This window comes from Scardinius erythrophthalmus (genome assembly GCF_964197995.2).
Source record: "Scardinius erythrophthalmus genome assembly, chromosome: 13".
Classification (NCBI taxonomy): domain Eukaryota; kingdom Metazoa; phylum Chordata; class Actinopteri; order Cypriniformes; family Leuciscidae; genus Scardinius; species Scardinius erythrophthalmus.
In genome coordinates, this window is record NC_138233.1 from 6964296 (window position 1) to 6991986 (window position 27691).

General features: G+C 38.1%; 1 protein-coding gene across 1 annotated transcript; it reads right to left on the reverse strand.

The window, feature by feature from the left end:
• Nucleotides 1-26553, reverse strand: npm1b (nucleophosmin 1b). The gene is made up of 11 exons (XM_081383122.1): nt 26333-26553; nt 25852-25934; nt 25168-25287; nt 21104-21197; nt 20578-20675; nt 18714-18796; nt 18530-18587; nt 15186-15269; nt 7577-7684; nt 5965-6039; nt 1-2427 (listed from the first exon to the last, which is right to left on the reverse strand). The coding sequence occupies exons 1-11, from the start codon at nt 26379-26381 to the stop codon at nt 2383-2385; spliced, it is 897 nt and encodes a 298-aa protein (XP_081239248.1). The 5' UTR covers nt 26382-26553; the 3' UTR covers nt 1-2382.
• Between the last annotated feature and the right edge of the window lie 1138 nt (nt 26554-27691).

Genomic DNA, 27691 nt, shown 5'->3' on the forward strand with positions numbered 1-27691 from the left:
GCTCAGTTGACATTTTTATTAATTCTGTTTCAGACAATGATGGGACGGAAAACAGTGTTTTTTCAAACAAGCCAATCAGGCGAACACCTCGGGAGGAGAAACGGGCCGAGACTTTCTAGAAGAGGAGAAATGATCGCTGAGGTTGAACAGCAGACATCATTTACCCCTTCTGCACTAAAATGGTGCTCTTTGTTGGCAAGTGTTACAAGTTTTGAGACCATAATAGATTTACTTGAACAGAACTAATTTTGATGCAACTGTCAGAGATTAGGTCTAATAATGAATTAAATTATCATCAAACAATTCACACCTATGATGTTTGTAAATAAAAAATATTTTAGAAGGACGCGGCATCCAATTCGATACATGAATAGGCCATCAGCCTGTGCTTTGCATTGAATATGTTCAGATTACAAAGTCCGATTGATCTAGTTACTACTAAAATACAGTTTATTTTGCGTCAGTCTAGCCACTTCTTGATCTGAAAACTGGGACTGAGAACATGATCTGACTCCAGCCTTTAATGTTAGCAGTTATAACAACACCTTACTGGTGAACTTGGTTACCTTACTCCAGAGACTGGTTAAAAGTATAGGCAACTTCACATAGTTATAATTCACAGACAAAAAGTTGATGTACAGTATTTATTTAACTAAAGCTGGATTACCTCAATTTCCATCCAAGAAATGCATGAAACCCAATCTAACACTGCAAGCGAGAAGCATGATGTGACAAAACTAGATTGCTCCCAATTTAATCAACATCAACAAACAACAAGCACCACTGAACTTGAAGTGGAGGCCATTTTGTATCATAATGGAAACAATATAGTTTTGTTTCAATGCACGACTTGCTTGCAGCATATGCATGGTACCAAAAAAAAAAAAAGATTTACTTTCATTCAAAGCTACACAACATCAAACTAATTAAAAGAGATCAAGGACATTTTTCGGTTTTCAAAAACACCTACGTATATTGAAGGGTTTTAACTAACAAATTAAAAGTTTAGTGCAAAAATAAAAACAACTGATATGACAAAAACAACATAACATATACAGAAAGCTGGATTTCAAAGCATCAAATCAACTAATCATCTTTGTTGTCATATTTAATGACCTAAACCATGAACTAACAATCATCTTTCTTTTTTTTCACGAGGTATAATATTCTGGCCGCACTTCTAAAGAGAAATTTTATGGGAGAGTCTATAGCACTTGAGATAATAGTGAAGTTTAAATGTTGAAGGCCATTGGAATTGCAGCAAAGCAGAATCCTGAGGGCTGAATACATTTGAATACTGTGAGCTAGAAGGAATCTTCAATCAGAGAGAACACTCAACGTTCGCATTATTACACTTCAGCTGCCATCTTTACACAAAGAAATTAAGGGGACGATTTACAGTGATTGTGGTTTCAGATATACGCCAGAAGCCAATTGGTCTTGGGCTGGTAGTGCAAAAAGCTACTTTACTCAAGCTAATGTTCAAGTGTTGTTGTTTCAAATGGCCTCACAAAAAATAATAATAATAAAAAAAAAAAAATCATGTGATAAACCAGCACCAAGCAATATCAGGTTTCCATTTTCTACTTAAGAGAGAGACACAAAAACATATCACGTTACATATAAAAACATATCACAAACATGATTACATTTTATCCAAAAAGCATTGAGAAAACAAAGCATATTTTTATGACCATTAACATTTTTTGCATGAACATTTTCACTTCCCAAATTGTCATTACCTTAATGTTCCACTCAAGTTTTTTTTCCATTATTCTCAACTGTTTTAACATAGTATACTTTAACTCGTTTTATTCTGTTTTTTTTATTTTTATTATTAAATCACCATAAATTATAGTCCATACCGCAAAGCTTCCATGATTTATAAATGCTTTACAATATTTCATTTTTTATTATTTATTTTTTTTGATAATGAGAATAGGGGAAATATTATGCTTAGTTCTTATGAAAATATCCCAATTGCAAAACATTTGTTTAGTCTAAAATAGGCTTAATTTTCTTTATGCAGATTTTGATTCTGAGGTGACATGTGACCTGGACATGTTCTTGATAAGATTTCATGAGATTCACCCTAAAGCTGCATTTTAAAATTATAACTGCCTTGGCAAAACATCCCATTAAATGTTCTTCTAAAAAAAACATTGTGGACCTGACAAAAAAAAAAAAGATTTCATGATTAAAAAGGAAAGAAAGTAAAATAGAAAACATGAAGCATGATATCTATGCCATTGCTGAGGCTCGTTCTGGGCAGACGGATCACGTTAAGAGGGGAAGAGGCCAGATCGCACAGCTGAAGTGCTGTTACTGGCTAACCCCAGACTTCTGCTGCACCGGGACGGGAAGGGGAGCGCAGAGCAGCCATTACTTTTTTAGTGATTGTAAAAAGTTCCAAAGGTCTTTGATCACCTGCAAGAAAACAAATGGGGGGAGAGAGAGAGAGAGAGAGAGAGAGAGAGAGGGGAGGGGGAAAAGGATGAGTTGGTGAAGCTGGAACGGAGTTTCTCTGATGTAGCGACTCATTTGGATGGTTAATAATTAGAGCTGTGTGAGTCAGTTTGGATGAAAAACTCCACATTAGCGGAGCGTCTGGGGTATAACTACAGCGCCGAGCCCAGAGGAAGGGGGTGCAGTCCTTGTACATACCAAAGGGTATGACTAGTGCCTCTCTTTGACAAAGACATGTCTCACACCTCTTTGCCTGCTGTGCTCCCAAAGCCGTTTCTGCTCGAAAACACACTCACACACACACACACACTCTCCAGCCGTTGTACATCTGAGAGGACACCTGCGCAGCAAAGCCTGACACGCTCCAGCCTTGTTTCTAGAACCGGCGCGCAGGGCGCAATGCATCAAATAGCTCATTACCGACCAAAACACGAAAACATGTAAACTCCGTTCCAAATCCTAGTGAGCTGCCTACTTTCTAATGGGGCTTTCGCACCGGAGGAACCTTTCACAGTTCCTAGAACTATTGGCGGAAGTATCCGGATTTTGGCGTGTTCGCACCGCAGGAACTACGAACGATTTTAGTTCTAGGAACTCCTTTTGGAGGAACTAATTCAGCTCCTACTTCAGAGTAGGGTCTAAACCAGCACTATAGGAACTATCAGTGACGTTAGCGTGCGCTGATTGGCCGAACACACGCGAAACACCAGCATCCGCCATTTTTAAAAAAGCTGTGTAAACACACAGATTATAGCCTATATATTTACTCCAGAAACTAACTCATGGAAAACAACCTTTACGCTAAGGAGAAAATCCAACGCAACTTTGCGGGGACCAAGCGAAACATGATTATGTATTTGTGCTCAGCTAGCAAAACTTGACATCAGCCACACGGCATATGCGAATAACTTTTCATTACTGTCTGTCTACTTTCTATGTATATATAATAATAAGAATAGAGTATTAGACATGACTGTTAGACAGATTGTAAACGAATGAACACGGAGAATGCGAGCACTGTGTGGCTCTGGCTGGCGTTCTCAGCGCCGTCAAAATAAAGGTCTGCGTGCCGTCAAAATAAAAGTCACAACAACAAGCGCGGCTGACTTCACTTCAGAGTTCCTACTGGCGATGCGAATGCAACCAGCAAAAATGTTCCTAGGGGAACCAAAAGTTCTCGGGGAACCATCCTGGTGCCTCTCTTTGACAAAGACATGTCTCACACCTCTTTGCCTGCTGTGCTCCCAAAGCCGTTTCTGCTCAAAAACACATTCTCACACACACACACACTCCACCCGTTGTACATCTGAGAGGACACCTGCACAGCAAAGCCTGACACGCTCCAGCCATGTTTCTCGAACCGGCGCGCAGGGCGCAATGCATCAAATAGCTCACTTCAGAGTTCCTACTGGCGGTGCGAATGCAACCAGGAAAACGTTCCTAGGGGAACCAAAAGTTCTCGGGGAACCATCCTGGTGACTAGTTCCTAGAACTACCTGGTGCAAAAGCCCCTTAAGGCAGCATCCTTACTGAAAACGGACCTCACACGTGATCTGGAACCAGCATTATGCTCCTTAAGGGAAGCACATTGAATTGATGATGAGCATAAAAATACAAAACACACAAATATTGGATAAAATAGTCAATTTTAATAGATTTACTGACAATTTTAGGTATTTAGTAAAATGTGAATATATTTATAATCAACACTTGACACATTTAACATCTATTGTAATAGCGGTTTCTTCTGTAGCATGTCTACAATTCAAGGTCGACCGATATATCATGGCCAATAATATCGGCCGATATTTGCCATACGTTTTTCTGTAGGGCCGATTAGTGTCAGAAGCAGGACTTTTATTTTGACAGTGCTGAGAATCAGTGCCTGCAGACGCGCTGGAGATCCCATTCTCCATCTTCATGCGTTTACTGTCTTTATTTAACAGTTCTGTCAAACAATTAAAATGCAAACACTGTAATACTTTTTCATATACTGTTGGCATTCAGCAAATATGCAAATTTGAAACAAGTCATTATAGAATAAACTGTTAGATCATCTTATGTGTACAGCCTGCATAAAAACGCATGCATTTTGTGTTTTGATGCAGACAGGATAGTTCGGCTGTCACTTGACAAACACAAGCGATTGTTTAATTGCAGAAATTGTTATCCACGTGTAATTTAAATGACCTTTTAATTAAATAGTAGTACTTGTATGACCTACAAAGACATTTTTAGGGACAATGTGTTTTAAAGGGGTAATGTGTAGCTCAAACAGTAGAGCATGACAAATATAAACCTTGAATGAAATGCAAGTTGCTTTGGATAAAAGCATCTGCCAAGTGTGCTTAAATATATATAAAAAATAGGATTACATGCAAACAAAACAAAATATTTGGGTAAAATGAGATCTTTTGTACCACTGGTACCACTAACACACACACACAGACTCTCACACTGACATTTGCACCCTCTCGTGTGTAATTCATCCCGAAAAAAATAGGAGCTACAGCAGGCATGATAGTGCACTTTACTTAAAAGAGAGATTTTTCTCTTTTGACCCAAGCGTGGCCATTTGTGAGGGCTGCTTTACACTACTGCAATATTTTAGGTCAACACCCAGCCTGACACATTCGACTGCAAAAAAAGCTCTAGACTAAAAGAGACAGCGAAAGAGGAATGAGTGAACGAGGGATGTAAATCACAGCTAAAGATGTCAGGCGTGACAGCTCCCCCCAGTTCTTTTGAATGCCAAGAGGTCAATCAGTACATATTTCATTTGCTGATAAAAAAGAGAGAGAGCGGCAGGAAGATCTCAGTATGCCACCCCCCAACCGGCCCACTAAGACAGAAGATGTTAAGGCCTAAAATATACTCAAATCAAGTGTGTGAACGTAGATGCGATAATTTCACATAGAGTTTTTAGCTAGCTACCTGAATAAGACATTTCAAGGCAACTGTATCGCTCACTTGAGGTTTGCTTCTTCACAGTAATGGTAAACTTGACGTAGTTAAGTATGCCTTAAATTTCCACTTTACTTTTAACGTAAGAGGAGGCACGGTCATACGCTTCCGTTCAAAAACAGGCCCTTACGATGCTTGATATAGCAAACTGATATTTGTTATGTTATTTTAATGTATAATCATAATCAAACACTGCCTTGTATTGCATATGGTTTTAACATTTACAGCATTTTGTTATGCTTCAAGTTATTAATCTATAGCGACTAATGATTCGTAAGTCTCGCACGTTCAATGAAAATAAGGTCGATTTAAATCAATAAAGTGGATGTTTGAGTATGTTTCTGTATCTCTCTGCAGGCTGAAGAGCGTCTCATCTTCTGAGCAGAAGAATTTTAATCTTTTAAGTGGACAGTTCTTAAATAAGGAGGGTTGATACATTTTGTCAGGGTCATACATGCATTTTATGCAACGTAAGAATGCTAGAAATACTCCAGCCATAGGGTGACAGTGCTTTATGAAAAAAGCGATACTCACTTGTTTATCAGAGATCTTGAAAGCGCTTCTAGCGTAGTTCTCAAACTTCTGTTCCGTCTTTGGAAGTGGCCTCCCCTGTTTCAGAGAAACATATTTTTGCAGAAATGAAATGGCCCTTTTTCATCACTTGTGTCTCTCTGCTAAGTGTTGAGCTCATCCTGACTCGGAGCCAGAGCGCTGCTGCGGTGATGAACAGGGTGAGTCGTTGGGTGTTGGACGCACTTCAGTGAACTCGCATTTTTTTGTGGCCTTCACAGTAATTCCACTTCCCCTTATCTACAGCAGACCGAATGAAATCACACGGACACAAATCATCATATCTGCTCAACACAATCCATCCGCTGTATCCTTCCAGTTTCAAACTAGATATTACTGCACAACATACTAATCATCTCGCTCTCCAGTTTCTGGAGTTTCTAAAAAGCGTGCAGCAGAGATGTCTTAAAGGAATATTATGGGGTTGTTGTTTTTTTAACCTTCTGTCCATTACCACATACAATAAGTGACCCATCCCTCAGTATATATATACACTACCGTTCCAAAGTTTTGTGTCAATAAGAGTATTTTAAAGAAATTAATGTTTTCATTCAATTGACCAATGATGACAGTAAAGACGTTCTTTTTAAAATCAATGCTGTTCTTTTGAACTTTCTATGCATTAAAGAATCCTGAAAAAAATGTATCACCGTTTGCACAAAAATATTAATCAGCACAACTGTTTCCAACATTGATAATAAATCAGCATATTAGAATGATTTCTGAAGGATCATGTGACACTGGAGACTGGCAATTCAAAATACAATAGAAATAGAAAATAGTTATTTTTTATATTTCACAATATTACTAATTTTACTGTATTTTTTATCAAATAAATGCAGCTTTGGTGAGCATAAGAAACTTCTTTCAAAACATTAAAAGAATCTTACTGACCCCAAACTTTCTAATGGCAGTGTAAACAGTGCCGGGGAGAGAAGAGAGTTTTGCATTTTTTATAAATCAAATACTGCATATGTTAAACATCTACTTGTACTATTGCCTGCTTGGATTCCTAGTACTTGTACTGTTCATTTTGACAAACTGAGGAATGAATATGGTCTGGTACTCAACAGCACATCACACATGCAGTAAATAAATATTTAGTTAACGGGGGGGTATCCTAATTATCCTAATTATAGCATTATAGCATGTGACTGTCATGGTGTGTAAAACAATCAGTGTCAGTTTCAAAAACATACCGATGCCATGAGAGACCCGCGATGATCAGAAGGCTCTTACGAAGCGGAGGATGTGAGAATGAAGAGGGTCAGTGGTCGGGGGTACTGAGTGAATGAGAGGAAATGAGCAGGTGGACTCAGAAAGGCTGGTTAATCCCAATATGCTGATGTCATATAGCTGGTCATTCCCCCTCCGGCCTTCAACTCAGACGCCTCATTAACATCTGACCATCTCATCATCTGCTAAGTCAGCGTACTTACTGTTAACACACGGCATGTGTGCGTGTTTGTATGCATGTCAGGGCTAAAGCATGTGTGTGATTACGGAAGAGAAATGCATGCACAGTTAACAGAGAGACACATTTTAATGTGGAAGCGAAAATGATGAGTATTCGTACCTCTTTAGATGCTGATGTAAGTTTGTCTTTGACCTCGCTAAGGCTGAGAGTGCTGGGACTCTTCCCAGAAGGCCCTGCTGGAGACTTGTCTTTTACTTTCTGTGGTGTCTGTAAATAAGAAAAATGCAAATCCTGTTAATCTAGACAAGTTTCAAACACACAGCAAAGTGTCACACAGCTCATGCTAGATATTGACAACAAAAGCCATACATAAATAGCATACACCAACAGCTCCTTGACTCGTCCTGTTAACCATTAGTCTAGTCTGGCCCAGACCTCTGCACTAATGACAGCACCCTTTGACAAATTTAGAGGGGTACAAATGATCCTTTTATTGCTTCCATGCAGTAGAGAACAAGCCCAAAGCTCTTAGATGTGGCGGTGGGACGGCCGCTCTGCCAAGAGGAGGAATAAACCACTTGTTTTCAGTGACAAGACCCTTATTTCCAACACCTTCGTGTTACATAGCAACTTAACAACTTAATGTATCAGTATCACACAATTTATTTTATTATATATTAAAGGGGGGGTGAAATGCTATTTCATGCATACTGAGTTTTTTACACTGTTAAAGAGTTGGATTCCCATGCTAAACATGGACAAAGTTTCAAAAATTAAATTGTACGTTTGAAGGAGAATTTCTGTGCCAAAAATTGTCCTTCCGGTTTGTCACAAGTTTCGGAAAGTTTTTTTCGAGTATGGGTATGTGTGACGTCAGATGTAACGGAATTTCCTTATACGGGTCCTAAGGGCACTTCTCCGGTAAGATCGCGGGCGCGCGCGCAACCGTAGACCAGAGCGAGAGAGCGAAAGCAGTACCTCATCTAAGCGCTCTGCTCGGCTTTAGGGAAGTCAATGTCACCAAAGAAGTGGGTTTTTGGTTGCCAGGGCAAGACAAACCTGCACAGATTCCCAAAGAACCCAGCGTTAAGGGAATAGTGGATGCAGTTTGTTTTTCCGGGGCAAAAACGAGTTGAGCAAGACTGTTTCCCTGCATTTCGACGATGATTGTTTTATAAACAAAGCCCAGATCACGGATTTGCAGATCGTCTAATGCTTAAGGATCGAGCAGTCACAATGATAAAGGTCCGCAGTCGTGCGTTGGAACCGCAGGCAGTGAGTAAAACTGTTGAACAAATGTATCTGTGTGTTGTTAACGTTACTAGCTCGGCGCGTTAGCACAGCTTTAGCTTCGCCCACACGGCCCGCCTCCAGCCGCTCGTTTTTTTCCGGAAAGACTCGGTACAGTCTATCTTTCACTTATAAATATAATAAAACTAAAGACTTTTTGGAGATATGAACGATGCAATACTACTCTATAGGTACTCAAAATTAACAGGAGATTGAGTGAAAATGAGCATTTCACCCCCCCTTTAATGCTATATTGTATTATATAGTAATAATATATGAATGTCCTTTAAAACAATAACCAGGGATGCTGCAAAGTTTTCTCAGAACCAACATCAAATATTTTGCAATTTACTGACATTTTTGTAACAAACTGGTTTCAGAGCTTCCAAATCACTATATAATGACAACGTATATATCACTATCAATCTATTTATATATATATATATATATATATATATATATATATATATATATATATATATATATATATATATATATATATATATATATATATATATATATATATATATATATATATAAAAAATCACATTTAATGTCCGAGAACAAAGTTCACTAACCGAACCTCCTCTTTATTTATTTATTGTTAATTTCAGTTACATATTTACTTTTTGTGTTTATTCTTTTTTTTATCCATTCCTTTTTTATATAATTTTTTTCTCTTTCCCTCCTTTTTCTCCCTTCTTTCTTCTCAGACTTTTGCCTTATATTTATATACTGTATATTAGGATACATGACAGATAGAGAGGTACACATGCACAACTTCACACCAACACACTTCTCATCACATGTAAAACCAAACTTTGTTGTTTTGATGTTTCAGACTTGTTTTGCATTTTACAATGTTGTCTCACTATGTCCAACATAGTTTAAAATAATGCAGGTCTTCTTGGGTCCTGAAAAAATGGCTACAGTGCATATTTCTCAGTGGAATCATAATCACAAAAATGGAATCATAAAAAGGTTCAGGTTTCGGACAGAGTTGATGTATGAAGTCATTTGATGTATCAAGTACACACAGGTGCTCGGATGGCTCACACGGTCTGTGTTGGTGCTTTAAAGGTAAAATGTTTTACGTGCTCACTGATGCTCTGTCACAGTATAGAAGGTCTGAGATATTGTGAGGGCAAATGTCTGTATTATTACAACTTCCTAAAGAATCTGGAATCTAAAAGAGAGGGTCTGTGTCTGCTCATGAGGCACAGGTGTGTGTCCAGCTTTCAGCAGAAATATACTGTCCCTCTGCAGACTGATGTAAGCACACACACCCACACACACACACACACACACACAGTGGCCTGTCCATGCACGCAGCCCAGCCAAGAATCCACACTGATTGCAGGGTTACATTGATGGACAGAGCCTTGTTTTTCACAGCGAGCGAGAGAGAGGTAGTAACAGAGGGAAGAAATGGAGATGGAAAGCATGAAGACTTCTAACATATGGGATTAAATGAATGCTTCAAATGACCTCAGAGCATTTTAAAGCGAGCCCAACAGAGACCATCATGGAAGGAATGCTAAAAATGGATACTGAATTCAGTGTTGTTAAATAATAAGAATTGTAATAAAGCTGAAATAAAAATATTCAATGAACAAATTAAACTTAACAAAAAAAAAACACTTCAACGTCAATGAGATCAGGGTTCTAAATTAACACCCGCCAACCCGCCTAATGCGGGTTAAAATTCATTTTGGCGGGTGTTAATAAAAACTTACTAGCCAGTTTGGCCGGTGATGCATGAGGCATTACATGCAGGGATGTAGTGGAGGCTAAACGCACGTAAACGCCGTTTACGCACCTCCCAAAATTCGGAAATAGCGTTTATCCACCTCTAAATTGCGTTTATCTAAATTTCACGCTTTTCAAGTGCGTGATCGCCGATTGGTACATGATTCGAGCATTTGGGCCGTTAACGACAGAGCAGAACATTGAGCAGAGAGCGCAGCGCGCCGACACACACACACGGAAGAGAACGGCGCGGAAAAGACACGCTCGTGAAGTTACTAGCTGCGAGAGAATGAATGAAACCTGATCGCCGAACACGGAGGCGAGACGGAACATTTTTGGTTTTATTTTTTTATTTTATGCAAAATCGTCTGTTAATGTCGGCAGCCATTACACTTGTGGAAACTACAGTGCAACTTATATTGTCTTTCTTCTGTTAATTACAGAAACTTTTTTCTGAGTTTTCTTTAGCCTAAAGTTTGCGAGAAACCATGGAAACGAATGGACACAGAAAACACAAGAAATAAGACAAACGGAGTTGGCTAGTAAAGTATTAAACGAAATGCGGCAGTGGTACTTGGGACAGACTTCTGGGGGCGAGAAGAGGAACGAGGCAGGGGATGAGGAGGGTATCGACAGAGAAACTAGAAAATGCCAAATGGCTGATGGGTCGTGAATGGCTAGTTTTTGATCACAATAATGTCATCATGTATTGTCAGGATTGCCACATGTAGCCTACTCAAAAAAAAAAAAAAAAAAAAAAAAAAATTGGCTAGTGGATATTCTGATTGGCTGATAACTTTAGAAAGTTACCAGCCACATTGGCTGGTGATCAAAAAAGTTAATTTAGAACCCTGAATGAGATATGTTGATATCTAGGCAACTAGATGAAATAAAGTAAGCTGAAGTACTAAAAAAGTGCTATTCAGGTAAACATCCCTCAAGAACACTCCAGAACTTTTGGTCGTGCAAGATGAAAGTGGAAAGTGAGAGAAGAACATAAAGTAAAGGACAATGTCTTCCAGTCTTGTTTAGCAAGAACAAAATAAATAATCCCCTTTTCCTCTGTAGCGATTGACGAGCATGCGATAGATCAAAAGGTATCAGATTAAAGGACAAACGCACTCACCACACACACACACACACAGGACTGGCAGAGGGCCAGAGAGGCCCGGTGTGGTGCAGTCATTATATAGCAGGGCGTTTTTGTGTGTTGGGAAAGGACAGCTGTAGAGTTAAGACAGCTGACAGACAGAGAGTGCAGCGAGCTTTTTAATCTACGCCAGACACTGATTACAGATGCCAGGGGACGGCACTTAATCATTAGCACGCTAGCATTTGATGTAATCAGCTGTCCTCAATACACACACACACGTGTGATCAAGCACATAACTTCAAAACTTTACTGACCTTTATCAACCAGGGACATTATGAAGGATCTTGTGCATTGTCCGCCGCTCTTATACACTAATGTAGTTTTTATGTATGTTATGACAGGTAACTGTCTCTGCTGCCCAATAGGAATCGACTTTACAAGTGTTCATATAGCAGACATGTTAACCTCTTCTCTGCGCCCCATTGTCAAAACTCCTAATGTACACAGCTACACGTATAACAAGAGACTCGGATATCTTGTCTCGTATTTTTGACTCAGCAACTATTTATAATGATTAAATTTTATGTAAATATACTAGCGGTCAAACGTTTGAAGTCGGTAGATTTGCATTTATTTGATCGAAAATACAGTAATATTGTGAAATATTACAATTTAAAATAAACTGTAATTTTAATATATTGTAAAATGTCATTTTTTCCTGTGATGTAAAGCATCATTACGCCAGTCTTCAGTGTCACATGATCCTTCAGAAATCATTCTAATACGCTGATTTACAGCTCAAGAAACATTTTTTATTATTATCATGTTGAAAACTGCTTAAGATTTTTGTGGATTTTTTTCTTTGATGAATAGAAAGTTCAAAAGAACAGCATATTATTTGAAATACTATTTCTGCAACACTAGAAATGTATTTACTGTCACTTTGATTAATTTAATGTGTACTTGCTGAATTAAAGTATTAAATTCCTAGGGTGGCATAAAGATTCAGCATTAAATAAATTTGCCGATCTGTCCAAAAAAAAAAAAAGAATAGAAATGTAGTCAGCTACATTTTCATTCAAGTCTCAAGTCAGTAGAAATACAGATGATACACAGATCATTATGTTGAAAAGAGGTAATCAAGTGACCAACCACAATTCACTCTTTTTACACAACAGCTGGGCGAATCTCATCTCAAAAGTGGATTACACAACAGTGCAAAAGGATAAAATTGCCAAAAATCAGCCAATCAGAATGGAGACTGCCATTTTGAGTAGGCTTTCACCAAAAGATGGTCAATGAACAGTCTGTGTTGTGGCTGAGGTTGACTAACAAAACTAAAACAACTTGACTGGACATTCTTGTATACTTTATGACAGCCATTCACAGATGAAAGCATCTTACAGTTATGTCCCGTACTATTGTACTAAACTTGTTTCTACACGCAAATGCAGTCTTATGAAGCATTCCACAACTGTTTGAGCGTGTCATTGGGAAATGCAAGCGATTTCTCTTCATGCATTCATACAGATATACAGCACTCCGTTGGGAGAATGTAATGAACCAGCCACGCTTTAATGACAGAGCACTCGGTTTCCGCTCGCCTCATGGCCTGCAGGGACACCCAGCAGCTCCAAGCCCTAATGATTTCTAATGGCAGAGGAGTGGCAACCGGAAGCAAGGGTGTGGAGAACGACGAGTAGGAGTGGCCGACCGGAAGCAGAAGTGCAAAGAAGTGCCAGAGTTTGAGAAAGATGGGAGGATGTCTGCTTGACTATCTAATCTCGTAAGGTGTTTTAACAACCACCGTCTTGCACCAGAACGTAGCCATTATGGAATTAGCCAAAAGTGGGTGCGCGCGCACACACACACACACACACAGCCCCCTGGGTGTTTCTATAACAGTAGGTAATTAGTGCTCCTCACGTCAGGCATCTAAGATGCTAATAACATGCTTACAGAGTCTTACATTGTTAGGTCAAGTGAACTGCCAACGGGAGCGATGGGAAACTCATTTAGACACTATGTGGGTGCTTAAGTGTTTAAGGTGGTCCGGGTTTGAATGCCAAAACCAAAGGTCACACTGAAAAGGTATATAAACCTGTCCTGAGGGTGTGTGTTCCAGGGGTCAAAGGTCAGACAAATTTAGTGGTGAAAGCTCAGTCTTGCTTTTGTTAGTCACCTGTCTTTCTTGTCACCCGCAAAAGTCGCACAACTTGCCCTCTTAGGTAATTGGTCATTGGGTATGTGAAATCACTTTAGGATGTTTGAAAGGCAAAGCTTGATGGACATTTACGAGCATATTTCAATCTGGTAATTCCTCGAGCACTCAATAGAGCGTTACACAGTGACCGCCCACTTTTTAATAGTTCCTGGTTCGGGATTTTTTTTTTTTACCAGTAATTTTCGCCAAATAGGCATTTGAAAAGCTCTGTGATGAATTGCTAAACAAAAAAAAATATGAATTAAAACCTATTGATATATTGACTTTATTGATTATTTGTTCATGTTGCATATGTAATGGCCTTTACTTTAGCAAGATAGAAAATGTATGGAGAAAATGAATGATATTTTTACTTCTCAATGGTTGTCCTCAACTTCTCTCTCAAGTTCTCTCCTCTCTGTGCATGTCTTTAAAGGACTCTCACTGTGTGTATCGTTCCTGTTCCTGCATCTTTCTGATTCAGCACCACAATTATGGTGAAAAAATCTACATCAAAGAAAATGTAACCCCACACAACTGCGTGTGTACCAGTCAAAGGAGGAAATTTTGTGATTAGAAGAAAGTCTGGTGAATGCATTTCAGATTCCAAACATCGGTCACCCTGCCAGAAGGCCGTGGCTTTGAGAGTAGTTTGTTGTTTTAAAGCAGACCACAAATGACCCTTCAAATTGGACGTTTTGGGATTGTTGCCACCAGCAGCTAGTTAAGTGCGCTTCACCATTTCCTTGCATGGGAAAATACGATGTCCCATTTCCATGACCTAAAAGAAAACCTTTGAATGTCAAGATGTTTTTCTCTAATGCGCTTGATTATTAAAAGTGTATTAAGTGCATTCACTCCAAAAAAAAAAGGCTTTGGGATCGTTGTGTCCTCTTAAGACTGGGCGGTTTTCAGCTAATCACAGCTGGAGTTTTGAATGCTGTTGCGCACATTTATCTTTAGGGGCACTGCTGGTCTAATTCACATTTTGCTTTTGGCGGTGTTGGTTGATCGTAAACAAAGACAGGCCGTCTCATTATCCCGTGGTTTTCTCTGTGAGGCTGCCATGTCGTCGGCGCTCTAAACTGCACCTGGACGTTTGGTAAGAATTACCTCTGGCATCCAACGGTGGACCTTGGCTTTTGGTTGGCACGGCTTGGCAATTTGGGAATGGGATGTGAACTGAATACCAAAAACTGAAACCCAGACGGCTCCTGACCCAAATGAACTTATCCTAAAGTAGATCTGGGCAGTATGACGGTATATACTGTATGACCGTAAAAATGACTTTGAATCAAACTTGACTGTATTGGGATAGTATACCATTACCATGAAATAAAATGACTCATAGCATTATTGATTTGAAGATTTTAAACATACCACCCACGTATATCCAGCAGTGTTGCTTACTTTTTTCAAAGTAAATAACTTACCTGGGTTTGGGGCTTCCCTGATGTCCCCGCTTTCTTGTCTGAAGAGCCGTTCTGCTTATCTGCACTTTTCTTCTTCTCTGGGGTCTGGAAAAATGACAGAGAGAAAAATCCCAGGTTAAAATGAGCAGAAAAAAATATTTAGCACGTGTCAAAGACAGAGCTGCTCCAGTCACCTGTCATGCTCAGCGTTAGAATCATAACAGCGGATAATGTTTGTGAATTGAGTGATTCTGACGGCTTTGTTCTTCGGTGATGTAACACAATACGCTTCTCGGATGTTTTGTTTTTTTCAGTCAGGCTGTCAGAGAGCCGTGATGAAAGAGAGCAGTAATTTGTAGAAAACGTAGCCCGTTTAGTCACGGCCTGAAGGGACCACATGACACTGTCATAGCTCTACAACTCTATACATTGGGAGAAAATAAAGATGAGCAAATGAAATCTGGATGGGAGAGTTTACACTTTCCATGAACCCTATATGTTTTATGTATCATTACGCCTTATTAATGATTTTAATAATGCAAATTGTCTTATAACTAGTTATATGGTTATAATTATCTACAGGAACAAAGTTAGTACATTATAGAACCTAAACATAGCATATAGTATAGCACAATCTCTCTATATAACCTATTCATTAAAATGCATTACACTCTTTAAAGGTGCAAACATGAATAAGCATGCATTATCTTTAGAAAAAGATGCATCATCCCACTTTTCTCGTTTATAATGTGTAATTTGAACAGTGCTTTATATACAGAGTTCATAGAAAGTGTTTGGGCCTGATGGGACAGATGTAGAGACTGAAAAGCTGTGAGAGGAGAAGAAAGCATTCAGGACGGAGGGATCAGAGGAGATGTGGAGTGTGTGACAGAAGTGCTCATCTGTCGTTCCCCCTCGGGGCAGGAATCAGTCCTCACAGAGCAGGTATGTGCCCGCTTTGATCTCTAAACACACATACAAATACACACTGTCACGCTCTCTCAGACATTTAAATACACAGCAGGGTTATTGGGTTTTAGTAGGGTTGTCGCTTTCAGTTTAGTTCCCGAGTTTTAATGGTGCATAAATTGTTTCAAATGTGATTTTCACTATATTACCGTTCAAAAGCTTTCTTTGTTTTTTTTAAAGTCTATTATGCTCTCCAAGGCTGCATTTATTTGATCAATAATACAGTAAAAACAATATTATTGTAAACCAATATTATACCCGTTTACTTTTGTAATTACTTTGAAATGTAATTTATTCCTGTGATCAAAACTGAATTTTCAGCATCATTACTCCAGTCTTCAGTGTCACATGATCCTTCAGAAATCATTCTAATATGCTGATTTGCTGCTCAAGAAACATTTCTGATTATTATCAATGTTGAATACAGTTGTGCTGCTTAATATTTTTGTGGAAACCATGATTTATTTGATAAATAAATCTTTTTTAACATCATAAATGTCTTTACCATCCCTTTTGATCATTTTAATGCATCCTTGCCTTCTTATTCATATTAATTCTCTGACCTAAACTTTTGAATTTTAGAGTATAACTATAAAATGATTGCTTTTAGATAAAAATGGACATTAAAGGGGTGGTTCGGGATTTTTGACATCGGACCTCATTTTTAAGTCAGCCTGGTTGTTATTCATCAGTGGAGACATTTTTTTTTTTAAATTATCCAGTCCTTATATTTGGATAGTTAGCCGATGCTAGGCTAGCGCGAGTCAATGGTATATGTTAGCCAGCCATTAAAAACCGTTTTACCCACTCCACAGTGCACCAAACGCAAATCAGTTATAACACTAGACTATCGATGCAAATGTCCGTTGAGAGAATAATGTTAGAAATCAAACTTACCTTTCATCACATTGCATTAGTTATAATTTGTTCCCTGTAATCATAAGCCTTGTCTACAGCAGCAGCGGAGTGATATTGATTACCTAGGCAACCGAGTGAGCCGGTACACACATGTACTACACACACTGTAGTGCGCTTCTGTTCTGTGTTTACTTTTTGCCGCATTACTAACCGGAGCAAAGTAAAATTCCGCAGCTGCTGAGAAACTAGTTCCTTTGGGATCATTGAGATGAAAGGTAAGTTTGATTTCTAACATTATTCTCTCAACGTACATTTGCATCGATAGTCTAGTGTTATAACTGATTTGCGTTTGGTGCACTGTGGAGTGGGTAAAACGGTTTTTAATGGCTGGCTAACATCTACCCTTGACTCGCGCTAGCCTAGCATCGGCTAACTATCCAAATATAAGGACTGGATAATTTAAAAAAAAAAATGTCTCCACTGATGAATAACAACCAGGCTGACTTAAAAATGAGGTCCGATGTCAAAAATCCCGAACCACCCCTTTAATAGCAAGATCTGAGCTACTTGAATGAGGCACATCAATCCTAAGTTGACAGAGAACGTTTGTACCGAGCATTGAGAGACCGCTGAACCGGATCTAAACCAGGTTGGATTTATCTGGATTTCTGAAACTCAGAGTTTGTTCAAGCTAGCTTTGTGTAACAGGCCACTGGATTGCAAGTTTTAAAAACAACAACAACAACAAAAACAACTTAGCATTTAGTTTTTGGTCATTTAGTACAGGTTATTTATTTTTATTTAGCTTTTTTTTCAATCAAATTATTTAAAGCATTTTTAACTTCTTTATATCAGATTCTTCAAAGTAGATAAAGAGCCACATGCAGTCATCAACACATGTAAAAGAGAACGAGAGCAAGTGATGGGTAGAGAGGTGAAGTCATACTGTCTGTGAAGCTTCCTAGCATACATGTGATCATTATGCTCCAGACAGATGAAAACAGACAGACAAGCGAAGGACGCAAACAAGGCATGATAAAGATGACAGAAGACACTGTGGTTTTATAAATGTGACGTGAGAGAAGAAGAATATTTGTTACATGAAGAGACAGACAGAATGTAATGTGCTCTATAAACTGATGTAATAATAACAGGTGGTGATGAATGTGTGATGGGGGTAACTCCCCCCCCTCCTCCTCCTCTCCCTCTCTCTCTCTCTCTCTCTCAGGCAGAGACTGGCACCTGCTGGTCAATCTGTTGTTCATATGAATTCATTCAGGGCAGCAGTGGTACCATGCAGCAATATGACATACGCAACTGTTCAAAAGTTTGGGGTCAGTAAGACTTTTTATTTATGTATACTAAGACACACTAAATTGATCAAAAGCCATTTATAATGTTACAAAAGAAAGGCAAATAAATGCTGTTCTTTTGAACTTCCTATTTATCTTACAGACCCAAAACTTTTGAAAGGTCACGTAATACACAGCATTTCCTCTTGCCTGATTCTATGAACAGCGAGAAACGGCAAGACTCACTTTTTGAGGGGTTTTGATGGGGTGCTTTTCAACAGTCTTTTCTTCTTTGTCATTGTCCCTGAAAAGGAAAAACAGACAGAAATGCAGACGTTTCTTTGACTTAAAAATGATTCCTCACAAAGTTAAATCTTGTTCACTGAGAGTAAAACTTTCAACAGAGCATAAGTTATAACGGAGTTCTCACTCTTCGTCATCATCATCGTCGTCATCATCGTCATCATCTTCCTCGCTGTCCTCATCTTCATCAGAGTCCATTTTCAGCTTTTTCTAAAAAGACAGAACACCATCATTGGAAAAAGAAAAAAATATGTACTAACTTTTTATATTCTGGTACTAAAATCTATTCTACTAAGAGAGTGGCGGGCTGCTAGAGGCAAGAATAACCAAACTATATTATTTTAATAAATATGTTAAAGGGCAAGTATGAAATATTTAAATAAATAATAAATATTTAAAGTATAAAATATATTATCTTGTCTTGACCCAATTTATTGTTCACTGACAACTATCAGTATGCCATCCGTGGGTTTCTCTCCCCCAAAAGTGAAACACTGAGCCCCCAGGCACCATCAAAACATTAAGAGTGGTCCACTCAGATCCGTCAATCTCTTTCCAGCTCAACCTATAGCGAGAGTTTGGGGCGTGGCTTCTGTAGCAGGCGGAGCCAGAGGGGGTTTAGCCGGTGTGGTACAATGGTTGACGCGTTATATGGGAAAAGACAGTGCACTGTTTGGGGAAAGGAGTGCAAGCCAAATTTCACAAAGGTTTAACAGGTCATGAACACGTCAAAGCGAACGGGACGTAGCGATATTACATGCTACAATGGACGCTTCAATAAAACATCATGCATCCATTCAGAAAGACAAATGTTCTAGTTTATATTGTTTACTTTGACGTGTCCAGTGTAGCCTTAAACAGCTGTGACACGTCATGTCAAAAAATGTGCCTGGTGCAATGCGTTGGATGGGTTTATTATAAGCGAGACCATCACGTTCGCCCTTGACAGAGTGTTAGCCTACTCAATTGCTTCCTCATGACACATAGCAACACAGCTAAAAGTATTTGAACCTTTTATCGAAAGTAGCCTACTCTTAACTGTTGAGACATGCCTTCACAAGCACCCGTAAGAGCGACTACTCACGCAGGACGAGTTAAAGTTAGCAATTATGCTTTATTTTTGTAATTCCGCAAAGGGCCACTAGTGTCACAGAAACTACATACTTCACCTTTAATGCATTAATTTGTGACTTATCTTGCAGTTGTCAGCATGTATAAAACCAAAAAGCCATTAAAGGCTGTGCATTACAGTGAGTAAATCACAATAACACTCCTAAACCCTAGTAAAATCACTATAAGTGACAGCCTCTCATGGCTTCAGTAAGAATTCTGGGATAATTTCAACACTCTGACAAAAGAACAGGCTCTCTGAGTACCACACTGATGGCAAGCTGTTGCTTGTCTCAAACACTTATCTAGAGGATTAAGTGTGTATTGAACAATGTGTCTCTTTATTGAGATTCCATGGAAGTCAACATGGCAACCTCACAGTTTTCTGGACACCTAGTTAAACCCTTTTCAATTCTTATGAACAGAAGAAATAAAGTGCCAAATTTTCTGCGATAAATACATTATCCAGTACAAATATTTAATATGCTTAAAACAAGAAAACAAGTCTGTCAGTGGGGTAAGGAAAAAATAATAATTATAAGGCAAAACATGATTATTATTCTTACCTCACAGACTTGATAAATTCACTTAATTTTGATCTTTTTTTTTTTTTTTTTGAGAAAGCAAGACTTCTGTCATTTTTCTTTTTTTTTCTTGATTTAAGAAACTTTAGATATTTGTAATGTAAAAAAGACAAAAACAGATTTTTTTTTTTTTTTTAGTGAAAAGATATCTAACTATTTATCTTAGGGGAGTTTTATGCATAGTGGGGCCAACTTCTGCATATATGTCCACTTATTTTAAATCACATTTAATGTTGGGACAGTCATAATTTAGTAGTTGTATATTTAATTGTAAAGTGAGATTAAAAACAAAATCACCTGAGGCACTTTTGCGAGGGTCATGTTGGACGGTCTCTTCACTGGTGATGTGTTATTCTCCTCCTCTTCCTCATCCTCATCATCTGATTCCTTTACACCTGAAAAAAAAACAGTGATCTCCAGACATCAATAACTATGGTTTAAATAAATACAATACAACTTCTCATGTCAAGGTTCATATGACAAAACCAGTCTGACATATGCAAGTGCTGCACTTGTTTAATATCCGGAGAAGCTGAAACTGTCTGAACAGCCTGTGAAAACATATGGAAGCGATTATATCCGTGCAAATGGTGTCACATGGTGCTGGTTAATTCATTCTGAGTCCGTATGGAGAGTGCAGGGCCCTTTAGGACAGCCGGATTAGTCCCATGGACATCACAACAGGTACAGAGAAACATTCCATCAGAGAGAAGAGTAAACAACAGAGGCAAAAGACACACTTGGGAAATGCTCTTTCTGAACTCTCTGTTTTGAGTAGTCATGTTCAGTCCTAACAAATGTGGAAAGACAGAAAGGTACTCACTGACGAAATGCTGGCCGCTGATGTAGACCGGACCCCCTCCGGACCGCAGGCGAAAAGACACGGGAGGAGTGACCTCAAAACCTCCAAGACTTAGCTAGAGGGAACATACGGACACACATGTAGTTATCCAAACTGAGCCGAGAATGATCCCTTCAACAAACTCAATACTAACAAAAAGTTTGAATTATGATCTACTTTTAGAACACACACACACACACACACACACACACACACACACACACACACACACACACACACACACACACACACACAAACAGTCCACAGCTTATTAAATAAACATCAAACATCTTAAACTTACCACATGAAGGCTCTTTTCCAAAACCTAGTGAGCTACCTTGCTTTCTAATACATACACTACTGTTCAACACCCTGGGGTCAGTAAGATTTCTTTTTTTATATAAATTAATACTTTATTCACCAAGTCCAAGAAAGCATTAAAATGATCAAAATTGACAGAAAAGACATTTATAATGTAACGAAAGACTGACATTTTGAACTAAATGCTGTTCTTTTGAACTCTCTATTCATCAAAGAATTCAGAAAAAAATATTATCACAGTTTCCACCAAAAATATTAAGCAGCACAACTGTTTTAAACATAGACATATAAGAAATAATAAGATATAATAAGAATAAATTATTCTTCAGCAGCAGATCAGCATTTAAGGGTGTGTTCACATTTCTAGTTCTGTTCTCTTGGTTCTTTTGGTCCAGAGACCAAAAAAAAGAAAAGAAAATGACACTGGTTCACTTAGTGTTCACACGGTCATGTTTAACACCAAACCTACAGATACTAAACAAAAACCAGCTTTTATGACAAAACGTCTAAAACAATGCTGGGCTACATGCGCTTGTTGTATGTGCGTACATATGGTGGTATTTTAACCAGCTGAGAACTCACGAAGAGCATACAAAACGTGTAAAGGAGTCAAAACAGCACCTGAAATGTCTCCGTCACACACACAAATGAAGATCTGCTGCGAGGAGATGGCAGATCCGACACCTTTACCGAACTGAAATGGGCAACATAGAGCCTATGAGAAGAAGAGCCAGGTATGCTTGAGCATTTTGTCCTTTTTAGGGTCGCATCTTGTGACAGCACATCCTGTTTTTGGTTCGTTCAGATGTCTTTGGTCTATGTTGCATGCATATTTCAGTTGAACCACACCAGAGTTCATTTGGAAACTGACCCTAAAAAAAGTGTGTTTTGGTTCACTTGTCAGGTGTGCACCAGGGTTCGCACCGCAGCATTCACACACATTCAGATAATCCCACCCGGGGGTTGGTTTAATCGAACCGAACCTGCCATGTGTGAACACACCCTTAGAATGACTTCAGAAGGATCACATGACACTGAAGAATCATGTGACACTGAAGACTGGAGTAATGATGCTGAAAATTCAGCTTAGTTTGCCATAACAATCATTTATAGAAAACAGATATTTTAAATTGTAATAATATTTAGCAATTTGACTATTTTTTATTTATAGAATTTTATTCTACTGTAATTTGAAATAAATGTAGCCTCAGTGAGTATAAAATACTTGTTTAAAAAACATAACCAAACCTTTAAACGGTAATGTAAATTGTTGTGTCTTAAAGGTATAGTTCACTCAAAAATGAAAATTATCCCATAATTTACTCCCCCTCAAGCCATCCTTCTTTCAGCCAAATACAATCGGAGTTATATTAAAAATAGCCTGGCTCTTCCCAGCTTTATAATGGGAGTGAATGGTGGCTGAGATTTTGAAGCCCAAAAAAGCTGTGACTAGAAGATAGTTAACTCTGCTACATTAATTTAGCAATTAACCATTCAGAAATGTCCAGTTGCATTCTACGTTGTCACTTCTTCTTAAGTCTCTCTATCATTGTCCGACTCCAGTTTGAACATAAAAGGCTAAAAGATTTTGACATTTTCAGTCCATGTCTGTGTAACTCCGGTCCTGGAGGGCCACTGTCCTGCAGAGTTTAGCTTCAGCCCTGATAAAAACTCACCTGCCTGTATCTATCTAGTAATCCTGAAAACACTGATTGCCTTGTTCAGGTGTGTTTAATTAGGGTTGGAGCTAAACTCTGCAGGACAGTGGCCCTCCAGGACCGGAGTTGCTGATCCCTGGTGTAAGGTAAAAGGACACAAGCTGTTGAAGCTCCGCCCCCTGTGCCGAGAGCAGCAGCTCATTTGCATTTAAAGGGACAGACACAAAAACTGTGCACAAAAACACTCACCCTCAAAAAGTGACAATTTTAACATGCTATATAAAAATATCTGTGGGGTATTTTGAGCTAAAACTTCACATACACACTCTGGGGACATCAGAGACTTATTTTACATCTTGTGAAAAGGGCATTATACCACCCCTTTAATATAACTCCGACTGAAAGTCGTAAGAAGAAATATGCACCCAGGATGGCTTGAGGGGGAGTAAATTATGGGATAATTAAAATTTTTGGGTGAACTAACCCTTTAAAACATGTACTACTAAGCAAGGCTAGCCTACTTGTTGTTTATCTGGCAATTTTGTGCAAAATCAGATGATAAATGATTCCCGCCACAAACAACCAAACAAAATTTGTTTCCCAGAAAGAATTCACGACTGGGAGCCATCCTGATCATTCCATGCCAGTACATCTAAGACAGGCCTACAGCTAAATATCAGTACACAATTGCACAACTCGCGAAACACAAGCCACGGCCAAAAATTCTGAATGAACATTCCACTGCACCAGGCAACGGCACTTGCATCGATGGCAACCAGATGTAAACAGCTGAGGGCGCGATGGTCTGCTTAATGCTTTAAATGACAGCTATTTAACTGTTGTAATTACGCTGAATGGCGAACAATCCCTCACGTCCAAAATCATCTCAGATGATCTGTTTCAACATAAACGCTGACTGATGAATTGATTGTCTCCCGAGCAATCAAGACAAAACCTTGTAATTGAGGTACAATTATTGCTCGACTCTTTTTTTGAGTCAGATATCCTGGGGCGTTTTCTAATTTTGGGGATTGCGTAAACTGAATAAATTCCAAGATCTTACAGACAGGGTCAAAATTACACACACAAAAAGAAAAGGGCTTACAAACATGCTCTATGCTCTAAACTCGTTGACCACGAGGTGTGAAGGAGGTCAAAACGCCAACTTTAAAATTCCTGAAACTCCAGCCACTGTGATAGCCTAATCATACCACCAAGTTGGTATTTATCTGAACACAAATAGAGTTGCAAATTCTGCGTTCTGTTCGCACTGAGCCATAAAACATAGATTCCTCCCACTTCTTTGGAAATGCTCATGTTTTCCATAGCTGATATAAAACAGAGGCGAATATGTGCTGATGTCATGGAGAGCTTGTGTCTGCTGTCCTGATGATGCAACAATGGCCCAGCCCCTTCCATAAACAATCTGTCAATCACAACTTGACCAGCCTCGGCACAGCTGGAATTTTTATTAGACACATTCTTCCAATACCATAAAACACCCATAACAGGAATCCCTCCACAGTATAAATCCACATTCAAAGTGTTATTGAGGGCATAACAACACTTGGCTGGTTCAGTAAAACTTTAGAACAAGGGCCCATTTTAGTTAACGCTAGTCAATGCATTAACTACACCTTTGTTACAGTATGTGTATTAATCTTTGATAATATTAGTAATAAAAATACAACTGTTCATTGTTAGTTCATGTAGCATAGGTCCATTAAATAATATTAACAGATACAACTTTTATAATAATAGATAGATAGATAGATAGATAGATAGATAGATAGATAGATAGATAGATAGATAGATAGATAGATAGATAGATAGATAGATAGATAGATAGATAGATAGATAGATAGATCAGTGTTACTGAAGCTTTCTTACATTGGCCAGCTTGTGCATTGGAATCAACAAAATTATGATCACTGAATTAATAACAGTATAAAAAAACTGCAGTAGAATAACTTGTGAATGATGCATTCAGGACTAGATAAATGACTACAAATAGAGGTTTATGTTCATGACATAAAACTCTATAGAAATGGAGCCTAGCACACTTACAGAAGGCAGAACGGACGGCTTCAGGACAGCGAGAGTGATTTTGGTCGTTTTGCCATCGTAAGTCAATCCCTCCATCTCCACGGTGTGGAATTTATCCTCCGCCTCTGCACCCAAACACACCTGAGAACACAGGTGAAGACGTGCGTGTGAGAGAGGAAACTGCTTTGTTCATGAGAGATTACAGGCTATTTAAATAACACATCCATAATTTGGATCACTCGCACGACGATGATGAATACTGACAATAAAATTCCCATTAGATCTAGTCCAAGCGGATAATTCTACAGATATTATGACAATAATATTATAGAACTGTGTGCAATGTTATAGAACAGAATGATATAAAACAGACCAGAATAGAATGTTTTAGAATAGAATAGAATTCAGAGTTAAATAAACCAACTCACTGCACCTGCTGATTTCACATAATCATGCATTTTTACAGGAGTTCAGATTAATTAGGGTCTAAAACCCCTTATGGAATAGAGTACAACAGAACAGCAAAATGATAAGGAGAACAAAACAAAAGTGCTACATTACATGATAAAGTATTATAGATTACAATAGAAAAGGAAAAGAACGTAAACATCAGTTCACAAACTCCACATTTATCTTTAAACTATTCCATGCAGGACTGAATATGTGTGTTATTATTGAGTAGTTTTAATAATTCATCTTCCTCACCGCCTTGAGTGACAGCTGATGTTCAGACTCATCATCATCCAACTCAACTTTGTGCTCTTTCTTATCTGCTTTCAGTGAGCAACCTACAGCAAGACGACAAAACTTGTGTTTTATTCAACAACGTTGTAAACATGATGCAAACTTAAGGAAAAACCCTTCTCAACGATCAACAACCCCACATAATACACTAAGTTACATCCTTTATACAGGCTGTTAGCACGAGACCACAGCAAACAAAAGAGCAAAAGAAATACTCATAGTCCTCTTTTCCCTAATATATTTTAAATAATATGGAAAATAACATTTATTTGTATAAACATAAAGCTATTAACAAAGACATGTGACTAGCTGCATTAGCCACAACTCTTTTATTATACTGCAATACTGCAGCAGACGCATGTATATGATATATTACATGATGGTATATTATTGATCATCGCAGATATATGATTATGCAACATGAGGGTTTATTTCAGCTCACCAAACAAATACATCTGAGGTCGGCTGATGTCTTTAATGTTATCCTCCATTTTTTGCGCCACAGAAGTCCTGTTAATCGTAGTTCCGGCGTGTGATTGACAATTGAATGGACGAATGAGAGTGCTAAAGTGGGCGGGCTTTTGGAAGTATCATCCAATAGCATACACCATTGGTGCTTCAGTAGACTGCTCTTTGTTTTCTTTTTCTTGGTTTCAGTAGCACGTTTATCCGCCAGATGACGCCCTATAATAAAATATTCGGTATATTTGCCTCTGCGTTTTTTCGCCAAATATACCTTGTTATCACATGATCCTTTAGAAATCATTCTAATATTCTGATTTATTATGAGTGTTGGAAAAAGTTCTGCTGCCTAATATATTTGATGAATAAAAGGTTAAAAAGAACTGCATTTATTCAAAATAAAAAATATTTTCTAATAATATAAATCTTCTTTACTATCAGTTTTTATCAATTTAACACATCCTTGCTGAATAAAAGTATTGATTTATTTCAAAAAAAGAAAGAAAAATATATATTGTTGTTACAAAAGATTTCTATTTTTAAAACATTTGCTTCTTTTTTTTTTTTTTTTTTACTTTTTATTCATCAAAGTATCCTAAAAAAGTATCACAGGTTATGAAAAAATATTAAGCAGCAGAACTGTTTCCAACTTTGATAATGAATCAGAATATTAGAATGATTTCTAAAGGATCATGTGATAGACTGGATGTCACATGTGACACTGAAGACTGGAGTAATGATCCTGAAAATTCAGCTTTTGCATCACAGAAATAAATGAAAATTTTAAGTATAATAAATTGAAAACCAATTATTTTAAATTGTAATAATATATCACAATATTACATTTTTTTTCTGTATTTTTGATCAAATAAATGCAGGCTTGATGAGCAGAAGAAACTTCTTTCAAAAACATTAAAAATAGTATTGTTTCCAAACTTTTGGCCTGTACTGTATGTCTCACTTTTTTCCAGTTATGTTCAATTAGTCTGTGGTCAATGAGTTGAACAAACACTAAAATGAGTGTCTGCAATAAGATTTAAAAATTTGGCAATTTTTATTGACAGGAGAAGGTATATTCTGATGTTTAGCCTAATGTGTGCAGAATTTTCCAAATTTATTAAAACATGAAGTTTTAATCCAACTCAAGCCGATCTGAGAAAGCAGCAAGTGTTAAAAGTCACCACAGGGTGTCAGTGTTCGTCTAAACTAGTGACCGCAACGCTGAAGTGTATGGGAACAGATGAATAACATCAGTAGAAACCACGAAAATTTATTCATTTGGATTAAATATTTTAATCATTCGGTGTCATTTTTCATTGTCAATCTTTTCACTATTTAC

Coding starts and splice junctions, on each gene's coding strand:
- npm1b (XM_081383122.1), bottom strand. CDS start 26,381: ATGGAGGATAACATTAAAGACATCAGCCGACCTCAGATGTATTTGTTT. Junction 25,935..26,332: donor ACCTCAGATGTATTTGTTTG/GTGAGCTGAAAT, acceptor GTCTTGCTGTAG/GTTGCTCACTGAAAGCAGAT. Junction 2,428..5,964: donor TCAAGATCTCTGATAAACAA/GTGAGTATCGCT, acceptor GTTTTCTTGCAG/GTGATCAAAGACCTTTGGAA.